This window comes from Chlorocebus sabaeus, chromosome 23 (genome assembly GCF_047675955.1).
Source record: "Chlorocebus sabaeus isolate Y175 chromosome 23, mChlSab1.0.hap1, whole genome shotgun sequence".
In the NCBI taxonomy this organism is placed as follows: domain Eukaryota; kingdom Metazoa; phylum Chordata; class Mammalia; order Primates; family Cercopithecidae; genus Chlorocebus; species Chlorocebus sabaeus.
This window is the reverse complement of record NC_132926.1, coordinates 54,592,171-54,604,457: the sequence shown is the minus strand read 5'-3', so window position 1 is coordinate 54,604,457 and position 12,287 is coordinate 54,592,171. Positions and strand designations below refer to the sequence as shown.

Sequence of the window (12,287 nt, the reverse complement as noted above, 5' to 3'; positions counted from 1 at the left end):
AATTATTTCACTTTCCTGATCTGAACAAAACTCAGCACTCCACAGTGTGCATCACTGCCCATTAAAGGTGCTTTGACTCTATATCTCTTCCTCATTAGCCCACTAGTATTTTGCAGTGTTGGCATTCTCGACAGATCACACAGCACACATGGCTGTTTGGGTCCTCAGGGGTGCCTTCTGTTCATTTGTGATGGAGGCCTCACTTGGCAGAACCAGTGCTCTCTGCTGCTGTGGCTGGGGCTGGGAGGCACTGTGTGCATCTCCAAGGTGTTTCTAAAGAGAAACATGTTTTGGAAAGGCTCAGCAAGGCTCCCTGCTGCCTTTGTTCGCTCACATGCTCTGGCGTTCTTGTCGCACAGGCTGGCACGGGGTGGACTGCTCCATCAGATGTCCCAGTGGCACATGGGGCTTTGGCTGTAACTTAACATGCCAATGCCTCAACGGGGGAGCCTGCAACACCCTGGACGGGACCTGCACATGTGCTCCTGGATGGCGCGGGGAGAAATGCGAACTTCCCTGCCAGGTATGCACGAATCAGCGCCCTGATGGAAAATGCCTATGAAGAGCTAATGCCATAGAGTTGGCTTCTTTTTGCAGTTTTCCTGACTTCAAGTGGCTCAGTGTGAACCCAACTTCGGTGACTATTGGAAGAATCTAGGCGTTCGGATTCAAATTGGACATAGGATTGGAAAAGGGATCAACATGGAAACTGGTTAGATAGGCTCTGTGATAATTTCTTCCTTCTTTTCCTTCATCTTATTCAGTTTCCTCAACCCCCACCCTTTATTTTCTGTTTCTTATACACCCATCTCTTGGTGGTAGCCAGTGAACAGCACTGGTCAAACACCCAGTGTATGCCTGTCAACTCTCCAAATATTTTGTTTCCATTATCATGGAAATCCCCCTGCCTTTAGGGTGGAAAGTGGCTGGGATTTGAAAGGAGGGTGGTGATTGATGTCACAGAAATGCTCCTGGAAGTGTTAAAAGAAGGTTTGGAAACAGTGTCTTTTAGCATAAGTATCTCTGGAGCCACAAGAATATCTTAAGATGTCCCTATAGCTCACTCTGTTGCCTTGACCTACTTTGGAGATACAGGTCATTAGACATCTCATACTGCATCTAGCTCAGGCTGTCAGGGAGTGCAAATGGGAAGTGCATTCTGGAGTAAGCTGCTGATTTCTTTTCCATCACTCTGTCTTCGTATAGCAATTCTTTTCTCCTGAGCCATTAGGCATTCTTTCTGTGGTGTGTGTTCTCTGCCTCCAGGACATCATCTGATGGCGAGATAACAATGTGACCCCCTGAACTGGGCCCCTCAAGAAGGGCCTTCCACAATGCTCTTCTCTCTCTGGGCTTCCTCCTCATTAAGTACAACCCACTTCCCAAAGTAGAAAGGATCCCACTCATGGATATCCCATGGACAGAGTTGTCAGCTTTGCTGCCTCTCATCAGACTAGTGAACAAATTATCAGTACTTGGAGATGAGCTTGAAGATCACTTTTTACTCCCTGTCTGATTGTAGACAAAGTAAAGCCCCTACCACAATCTCGTCCTTTTTCATACCTTAGAGGAGTTAGTACATCAGTGAAGGCTGAGAGTTTAGTGGTTCATATCATGACAAAGCTAAATCCTGTGTAGCTCTATCAAACATTGGTGGGGTCTACAAAATGATTTTCTTTTTCTTATTTTAACTAGTTCTAGACAAATAATTATTCATCTATAACAGCCACTACCTGTCTATGCTGGTTCCCATGTTCCTCCTCCGTGGTAATTCTGTACCCCTGTTTCTCTTAGTGCTTTGGTGGTGTTGGGAAGGCATGTAGTGCCTCCCTCAATTCTCAGGATCTGGGGTGAAAGAGCTGAACTTTCCATTCTTTCTCCACAAACAAAATGATCATGTACATGAGGAGTGTTGTCTTCATCAGACCATCCAAACTGACATGCATGTGAAAATAGAAAAGATCTGGAAGGGGTGGGTGAGGAGGTGTGTCGACTCATGCTTAGGATTGTGAGTCAGAATATTTTGTGTGGCTTAGACTTCCTCCTGAAAAGCAGGATAATAATTAGAGAAAAGTAACAAAAGTTCTTCATTTTTCTTTATAGTACCATGTATCTCGTTGGCAACTTATGGCAGTGAACTCAATTCAATTAAAACTATAATTTTAAAAATTAGTTTATAATTAAGCATTTTTTAAAATTATAAAATAGTTTTAAAACTATAATTTTAGAGCTTTTTGTGTGGGTAAGGGTTGTTTTTGTGTGAGTCATTCTCTCTTTTCACTAAATAATAGAATGCATTATAGGGGACACTGATCTATTTTGTAAAAAATCTTTAGAGACAAAAGAAAATATTTTTATGAGTTGTAGCTTATAGGATAAACTTCTTTTAAATACTTGGCATTTTTACATATATTTGCATATATGGATATCAGTGTATTGGCATGATTGGCTTCACCATTTTTATGTCCCAACCATTGTGTCAGGCATAAACTAGGGTTTGAGTGACTTTAAAACACTGACTTCCTGGAGCATCTATTTTGGGGACTAAGAAGACATAGAAAGAGGTGATTAAGATGCATCCCTCTGGCTGAGTGCGGTGGCTCCCACCTGTAATCCCAACACTTTGGGAGGCCGAGGTGGGTGGATCACCTGAGGTCAGGAGTTTGAGACCAGCCCAACCAACAAGGTGAAACCCTGTCTCCACTAAAAATACAAAAATTAGCTGGGCACGGTGGCAGGTGCCTGAAGTCCCAGCTACTCGGGAGGCTGAGAATTGCTTTAACCCAGGAGGCCGAGGTTGCGGTGAGCTGAGATCACACCACTGCACTCCAGCCTGGGCAACAGAGCGAGACTCCATCTCAAAAAAGAAAAGAAAAGAAAAAAAAAAGATGCATCCCTCTAAGAAGTGTTTGGGACAGCAGACTGTATGTGAAATGGCTGACAGTGGCCTTTTCCTCTCCTGTTGTGGGATTTCCCAGGCCCTCATTGTTGCCTTTGATGCTGTTTTCCATGCAGGATGGCACGTACGGGCTGAACTGTGCTGAGCGCTGTGACTGCAGCCACGCAGATGGCTGCCACCCTACCACGGGCCATTGCCGCTGCCTCCCTGGATGGTCAGGTGAGAGCCAAGGACCACTAATTGAAAGGTGAAACCCACCAACTTCACACCTAGCGCTGTTCCTTGTCACTTCACAGAAACATACACAAGTCAACTTTTCAAAAGAAAAGAAAATTCGATAAAGTTTCCAGTAAACTGAAACCTTTAATCTATAATCCAGGGCTGATTTTTTGTTGATTTGTGCAGGGGCAGTTCTCTTGAGCTACATGTAAGGTCCAGCTGTCAAAATTCAGGCCAGCAAGATGGGGAAAATGTGAATTGCTTTGAAGAGTCCAGCAAGACCACTGTGGTATATTTTGAGCACTGAGGAAAGAATGATTGAAATAAACCCTAAAAATATAACAAGGGCCACCTTAGTGAGGCAAAAAAATACTGATATTAATATGGCGAATATGCATATGCATATTATTGAATGGTTACTATGCAAATATTAGAATGTTCATTGCTGGAAGTAAAAGTTTTAAAACTTTCTTTTTTTTTTGATAATGTTCGGGTCATGACAAATTCATAATATGATTGAGTATAAATTATCTAACCACAGGGTGGGAGTTTCTCCTTATTTATATCACTTCATGGTTTCAACCAGGAAGTTTATCAAGCTAAAAGTGATCCTGAAAGAAGAAGAAGTTTCTGCTCATGGTATACAGACTTGCTAAGATATTTAGTGCCACCTTCCAAGTATCATGAGCAAAAACATTGTTCTTCTAGGACTACTTTACATTCCTATGAGTAATGTGTTAGGGTTCCATTTTTTTCATTTCCTCACCAACACTAGTTATTATCTGACTTTTTGATCCTAGCCATCCTAGTCAGTGTACGGTGGTATCTCACTGTGGTTTTGCTTTCCATTTCCATGATGGCTGATGATATTGAACATCTTTCTGTGCATTTATTGGTCATCTGTATTATCTCCTTTATATAAATCCCTATTCAGACTCTTTGTTCATTTTTTAACTGGATTTTCTTTTTATTATGGTGTTATAATAGTTCTTTATATTTTTTAGATGTATGTCCCTTATCAGATATATAATTTACAAATATTTTCTTCCATTCTTTGAGTTATTTTTTTCTTTCTTCATTATGACTTTTGCAGCAGGAAAGTTTTTATTTTGATGAAGTCTAGTTTATCTTTTTTATTTCATTGCTTGTGCTTTTGGTGTTAAATCTAAAAAAAAACATTGCCTGATCCAAGGTCAAAAGATTTATGTCCGTGTTTCTCCTAAAAATTTTATAGTTTTAGCTGTGTATTTAGATATTTGATCTATTTCGAGGTACTTTTTATATACAATATTGTATATACAATATATACAATACAATCCAACTTCATTCTTTTGCATGTGGCTATCCAGTTGTCCCAGCACTATTTGTGAAAAGACTATTCTTTCCCCCACTAAATTGTCTTGATACTCTTTTTAAAAGTCAATGTTCCATAAATGTGAGAGGATTTATTTCTGGACTATCTATTTCATTTCATTAGTCTGTATGTCTCTCCTTATGCCAGCACCATACTGTTTTAATTATTACAGCTTTGTACGAAGTATTAAAACTGAGAAATTTGAGTCCTCTTAGTTGGTTTTTCTTTTTCAGGATTGTTTTGACTATTCTGGGTCCTTGAATTTCCATATGAATGGTAAAATCAATATGTTAATTTCCACAAAGAAGCAAGGTGGAGATTTAATGGAGATTGAATCTATAGATTAATTTGGGGAATACTGTCCACTTAACAATATGAAGTCTTCAGATTCATAAACATGGGATGTCACCAGCAACCTCTTCAGGTTGTGTCTGTCAGCCCCTTGGAACATGTTGAGAGCTTCTTTGGTTTTTAAAGGAGTAAACTGAGATGAACTGTCATGTGCTTGATTTCTAGTATCTGAGAGCTACCTTGGGAAACAGGCCAAGGCTGGTGCAATGGACTTTATTTTCCACCAATAGGAGCTACCCACAGACACAAGGCCTCCCCAACCCTGTAGTTCCATCTTGACTTACAAAACCTGAGATAACTTTGTCTTCACAATAGGAAATTCTGCCTTCCAGTGTTTCAGCTTGGCTCTTTATCCCCAAATGTTAAAACTGCATCACACTAGGGATTAAACCAGATTTTGTGACTTCGCTAGGGTTCTTGAAGTTCTCAAATGGAGAGATCGATACTAATTTCTCAATGACCACAGTGAAGCCAAATAACATTTTTAACCTTCTGGCAAATTCAGAACTTTTCTAACAGAGAGACCACATCATTTGTTTTATACAACACTCCACCAAATCTACTTTTGTCTTGTGAAGATATAAAGAATGTGAGGTGTTCCTGAACACACCAGTCACTGCTCAAGTGTCCACCTACTTTGATGATTTAGAACCAGCCTATGAAAGGCACACTCTAGTGTACGTGAGAAGAGCAAGAGACAGGATTTGGCCTGAAGCCAGCAGGAAAATGTGTTAGTTGCATTCCACAGTCTGGGTCATGGGGTAAGACAAATTATCCCATCTGGCCTTAGACCTATCAAGCTCCTACGGGAATGCAGTGGCTTTGTCACACAGTGTAATCTTGTAATCCTCTGTCCATCTGTGGCCGGCCTGCTTCTCTAAATGGGAAGACTACCGCTTCATGCTGCTCTATTGCTTGTTGCTCACTATCTCTGCCTCATGGCCTGTCAGTCATTATTGCTTCTAGACCAGCTAAGTTGCCCCAGTGTCTCATTTCTGGGTCTTCTGTGTGGGCTGTTTGTCTGTAAGCATATGTCAGTATCTAAGCCTGCTGTGAGGTCATCCCTCACACTTACAGAATACACTTGGTATAAAAAAAAACATGTAGAGGAAAAGAAAATTACTGAAGTTCCAAAAAACACCTACGATTGGACCAAGAATTGGCTTTTTTTTTTAAAGGAAAGAGCAACTTCTGTATATTATTTACAAAGGACATCATTTTATCGTCCGCACCAGACAGACTGATAATTTTTTACCCATAAAAGTGTTTTGGGTCAGTACCTTGTTAGGACTTTTCTGAACATAAAGAAGGTTTTGCTTTTCATTTAAGACACCAGGTTTGAGGTCAAAAAATAAACCATAAGCCCAGGGAAGCAAGCAATTCTATTTCCTGTCATCCCTGTTGCTGAGATTGCTGTAGGTGAACTATTAAGTATCCCTGGACGGGGCAGCAGTATGTAGGGTAGGAGGCTTGTGTGTAGTGAGGCTTTTATGAACAAATCAGTGAAATCCGACACAGAAGCCAGGGCTCTTCCCCTGACCAAATCAACAAGATGGTCTTAAGTGCTCCGTCAACTGCGGACACTGTGGGGAGAGGCTGATCAGTTGGATTTGGAGCCAGAGATAAGAGTCAGAAGGGTCTTGTTCCTCTTTACAAAGGAATTAACATGACTAAATTGAGGAAGTCTCACCCTAAGGTGAGATGCCAAGGAAGTTGGCTTGCTCTCTTACTGTGTACTCACATCCACCATTCCTTATAATTTCAACCCATATCTAGTATTTGACTGTCTGTTCTCTTAGAGGAACTGAGGCTTTTTTATTTCTATTATAATTGATAGTCCTATTTTACCTAGTCATAAAATAAGTCCTCAAAATATACTGCTATGAAAAGTAAACAAAATAAAAGTTGCATTTGACATTTTAGATCCTATTTCCAAATAAAGTACCATTTTATTGTAGTATGTGGTTATTTGAAACCTTAATTTATTGTCATTTTTAGCCAATAGACTATTTTATCAAAAAGAGGCAGATTGCAGTAGAAGAATGGGGAAGATGAAATACCATTCAGGATTTAGGCTGTATCCTATGCTGCTTCTCCTATGCCTCTGGACCTCTGGTACACTCTCTCTTTCTCTCTCTCTCGGCTATAAAATGAGGCTGGCTTTTCAAAATGATTATACTGAAATTTCAGATGTCAATGAAATATAATTATGAGTGTGTATGTATACTTATGTATGTATATTTCCAGAGCAGTTGAGTGATATACTTTTATAAAGTATTTTCCCAAAATTACAGAAACAGACTGAAGTTTATGTCTTCTTTTCTCCTCTGACTTCAGTCAGCCAGAACACCCATTTGCTGAGCATTACAGCTAATCAAGATTTCATTCCAGCTGACTGGGAACATGTGCGGTGTCCGGCCTCATTCCCAGCTCTGGCTAAGATCACTGTCACCTGGGAACTCTTCGAACTTGCATGTTCCCAGTCCCCACCTCACACCTACTAAATGAGAATTTGGAAAGTGGCTTAGGAGAAGGAAGATTATGGAGCCTCTGCCCATCCATAAGGCACATTTGATACAAATTTGGAAAAGATTTGGAAATCTCTCAGGATGTACTCCTTGGCACATGAAGTGTAAGCTGGATTTCTGCCCCAAGTTAGCCCCTTGGCCAGGGGCTCTTGCATAGTGCACAACTTGCAAAACCTTACTTGGTGGCCTTGTCTGCCCTGGTGACCCAGGCAGGAAGTGGCAATTATGGTCTGCATACTGGCATCTGCTGTGTTGTAGTACTCCAGTTATTGAAGAGCTTGGGGTCTGGGGTGCATTTCTTTGACACAAACCACATAATCAATGGCAAATGAGAAGAGGAGATTTAAGGATGTGTTTATACCAGAATAAAAAAGTTAAATGCTAAACAGATAAAAAGGATAATAGGACACCCAGTCAAACTCTAGGTGTCTTGAGAAAGAGAGAAGAGACTAGCAAGGTGTGGTATAATTGTAAGGGGAGGGGAAGGAGAATAAAAGGAGAGGTTGGGGGCTCATCTGAGCCCAGCCGGGAGGGGTGGAATTGGAAGGAGGAGTCCTGTGGGCAAGTTGATGAGAAGAGCCCACTTTTCCACTCTTCCCAGCAAGCAGAACTAGGCCTACAGTGGCCTCAGCCTCTCTCCACAAGGAGAGCTCTCCTCTCCATGTTTTAACAAACACCAAGTTTGATCAGCTGAGTGAGTGAGCTGCTACTTCAGGGACTAATCTGTCCTGAGGTGATGTCTCATGCAGCTAAGGGATGCCCGAATTGTTAGAATAAGGGGAGACCTACCTTCCTTTGTCCAGTGACATATAAGTGCAAATCCAAGTTGGAGATAATAACTTTAGTCAAATGAGTTTAATTAACATGCCTGCACCCAATCAGCCACAAGTACAAATGACTCACTATCTGACCCTTTTGGGTAGTGAGGGGTGGAGAGTGTGTCTGCGGGTTCATATGTATATGTCTGTCTGTCTGGGGGAGGGGATCATATAAAAGCAGAAGGCTGGGCCCCTGCTGTGAGAGTGAAGGGAGGGGCTCATTTCCCCCCCAAAAAAAAGGCCACAGAAAAAGCCAAAACTCCACTATCTGCCTAGCAATCCTTTCTGCTTGCTTTTATCTGGGTCCAGACTCAGGCAGGCCATGGTGTCTGGTAATTTTTTTTGTTTTGTAACTGCAAAGGCAAACATCTCTGATTTATATGACTTATCAAGACTTTTTTCAACTTTGTTGAACTATATTAAGGAGATTCCTTTTTACTGGATCTTTATAATCCATAGTACCCAAATAGAAAGATTTGGTTTAACAACCATTTGTTGAGTGTCTTCAGGTTCTATGCAACCACAGTGCTTGGGTGCTGGAAACATGGAGAGGAAGTGATGCCAACTCCCATCCTGCAGAAGCTCACATTGCATCAAGACAGACAATGTATCGGCAGAGATGGATGTACCAGTGAATAACTTCTCTATACTACACCACACCACACCGCACTATACTACACTACACTACACTACACTACACTACACTACACTACACTACATCACTGCTTTCTTGGTCAAAGGATTAGAAAAGCAGAAAACGTGTTGTGACTAAATACTGTATTTCCTCCATCTTATAATTACCAAGCCCAATTATTATTAACAAATATCTCTCTTTGCTCTAATATACATTTAATAGCTTGTTGCCCAGGAGTTAGACATTGAATCAAAATAATTTTCTTCATTCACTATTGCTCCAAATATTGGAATACTGGCATAAGGAATATGAGCAATTAAGTAAGACAAGGATTTGGGGTTATATCTATGAGAGGGGAAAGAATGACACCCCAGATGATTTATTTACTGCATTCATGCAATCACAAATGCCCAGTGAATGCTGATTTCACATTGAGGCCGCTGGCATAATGCATCAGGCATTAATTGCACGAACATTTCTTTAGAGCTGCTTAGCTGAAGTTTATCACGATCATTCAGCCATTGCCTAGCAACTTGTGAAGGCTATCAAAGAGCTCTTTGTCCTCAGTCCTGGCAAAAACAGTCCCTTACAGATCCCCTTATCAGCATTAGAACATTTATCAGAAGAGAAATGCTCCCACTGAATCAGAGATGGCTGCAGATTTAAACCTACCCCCTTCCCATTTTGCCCCCTCTTCCCAATATTTTAGGAAGTTGTTTCCTGAACTATTCAAGTTTTTATCTATTTTTTGCTAAAACTTCTGAAGGAATTTCCTTAAGATATCATATAATTCTTTTATGGCCTAATAATCTGGGCTTACATGTAAAAACACAGACCTGAGCCCCCAAATGCATATTTGCTCAAAAATAAGCAAGGCAGACATCTCTACCTCTCTACCTCCTTAGCAGGGAAGGGTCACCATTTTTGGTACACAACCTATAAATATGTTGGGCTTCCTGGTTTGAGTGAAGACTTATTCAGGAAAGCAAAGAATGATGTAGTTGCTCCATCCCATTGGAAAGTGGTCCTGAATATCATATAGGAAAGAGGAATTATGCTTATTGATTCATTCAACAAATATTTATTTAATACCTCCCATGTGCTAGGTGCTATGGTGAGCAAAAACAGACATTGTCTCTCCCTCAGGGAGCTGCCAGAATTAATTACCTTTGGTGGAGAATTGGAGGGGAGTCGTCATCTGCATTTTCTTCTGTATCTCTCCAGAATTCATCTTCCTCTGCATCTGTGCTGACATTGACTTAGGTTCATGCCTTGTCACTTTGATCATATTTTTTTATCCCCATTTGGGGTTCCCCAGGTAAAAGAGCACCTGACAGGTTTTCTTTCTTCCCAGGCTCAACATCTTCAGGCCATCTTCTGTCCTCCTATAAAGCGCAAATTTAGTTATGCTCCTTCCTTCTTAAAATTGTTCATTTGGTCCCTGTTAACACCAGCGGGAGGTTCACACCCTGTAGCATGGCACTGTTGGCTCAACTTGATGTGGCCATTGCTTGGCTGCCCAGATACCTCACCTGCTCTCCCCAGCCCTTGAGTTTCAGCTGTACCCGACACTTGCAATTCCCAAAGGACAGACACTTCTTTGGGCTTCTGAGCCTTGCAGCCACTGTTCCTTTAGCCTACAGTCCTCTTCTCCCTTCACAAGCTACCTCTGTTCCTGATCATGCTCCCCAGGCAGAGCGGGGTGTGCCTGTTCTGTAGTCATTATCACCCTGGAGTTACATTTTTAAGAAAACTTCTCACCAGCAAGCCAGTAGCTGGCCAGATCCCTTGAATGTTTGCTGAGTTGGGTTTCCTTTTCTGCCTTTGATAAACAAGGAAACAAAAAGATGTTTTGTAGGACTCTAGCAAAGTTGGCAGAAAATAAGTGGAGATAAATATAAATAATACACATGTACACACACAGAGACAGAAAAAATGGTTAAAGCAAAATTTACAACTCTTCATCCTGGAGAATATTTCATTTCAGGATTATCCTTACATGGAAGTCACATCAGCAGTCATATACCTGGTGCGACTTAGAGAAACAGTTACCCAACACTCTCTTCATGATACTTACTGCCTGAAATTCCACAATTAGATATTTATTTCTTAGGCTCTTAGAATGCATGCTGTCTTAGAATATCAATATTCTCCAGAGAAGGTACTACTCACCAATAATAAATGTATCTTGTCCTTTTCTGACTGTTAGATGAAGGGAAAAATAACCAGGAGGGCACAGAGGACCAGAAGGGCAGAAGCAGCAATAGGAGAAGAGGGTGCAGCAAGAGGAGGAAAGATAACTCCACACCTTTCCCTGGAATTGCCCCCTAACTGAGACATACTTGATATTTATCTTCACATAGATTAGGCATTAGTATCTGCAAAATGCTAACTCATTTTTTACTGATGATAGAGTAAAATAAAAGGACTTGAATTTTTTAAGAGGGGGTTGGTAATAGAATTTTTATAATTTATATTCAAAGGAAACATTTCTTTGCAATTCTAAGATAAAAGTTATTTTCAGGTAAGCTTGAGACAGTTGAAAGATGCTTATATGATTGGACACAGAAGGTTTGATCAATGATCTATAGACTTTGCTATGATTCTCTGGAAATGAAATGATGGGTAAACCATATGAAACAAGCTTATGTCTGCAGTGGATCTTCTTGCTATAGGGTGGGCCTTGTTACTTACACAAACATTACCAGGATATAGTTGATTATGACTGACGGCTAGGCTAATCAGCTAAACAAACCTCTTAAGGGAAGAGGAATCAGTTATGAAAGAAAGGATCTCTTTACTCAGATTTGCCTATCTGGCCTGTAGTCGTTTTTTTAACATGCTCAGATTGAGAATGGGCTAAGCTATACATAAATCATGATAACCTATGTTATAAAAAAGCAGCATATACTTTTGACTTAAAGTGTACTCCATTCCATCTTAACTGAATTTATTAAGTGTAATTTGAAGTAGTGATTTGGCAAATAGTTGATAAACTAAGTCATCATAAATGGCTAAATCTTATGTCTCCCCCAAGTCCCCACCCTAACAAAAAAGCATAAAAAATCAGGACTAATTTTTCAGGATGATGATCAGTCAGATTAACCAGATAATTACTCAGCTTCCACTTCTTCGAAATCTTCACTGGGATTTGCCTTGATGGCTCCAGACCAAAATGCCCTGGATTGGTTGTCTAAGTCTCTGTGATAAACAGGTGTCCCCATCTTAGCTGTTGTTAAGCAGGAGTCTTGGCTCACGGTCAGAGTCTAGGACCTGAATTTGAATTGAGAGTGAAGCATTTAGCAGGTTACCCTTGTTGGTACTTTCTTTAAATTCACAGAACAAAGTTTAGGTTTGCAGACTTATTTTGAAGTGGTTTACTGCTTAATATGTTTGATGCTTCTGCCTAGTATAGGTGTGGATATAAATTCCAGGTAAGATTCTGTGGCTGATGTATCACGTTTGGGGAGGGTAGAGTTTGCAA

General features: G+C 40.6%; 1 protein-coding gene across 3 annotated transcripts in view; it reads left to right on the top strand.

Annotated features, from left to right (window-relative positions):
* Positions 1-12,287, top strand: part of MEGF10 (multiple EGF like domains 10) — a 380,133-nt gene that overhangs the window by 334,944 nt on the left and 32,902 nt on the right. For all 3 annotated transcript variants that reach the window (XM_008014293.3, XM_008014292.3, XM_073010716.1), the window contains 2 exons: positions 360-523; positions 3,016-3,118. In XM_008014293.3, coding sequence (XP_008012484.1) covers positions 360-523; positions 3,016-3,118 — 267 coding nt within the window. The remainder of the gene's footprint in view (positions 1-359; positions 524-3,015; positions 3,119-12,287) is intronic.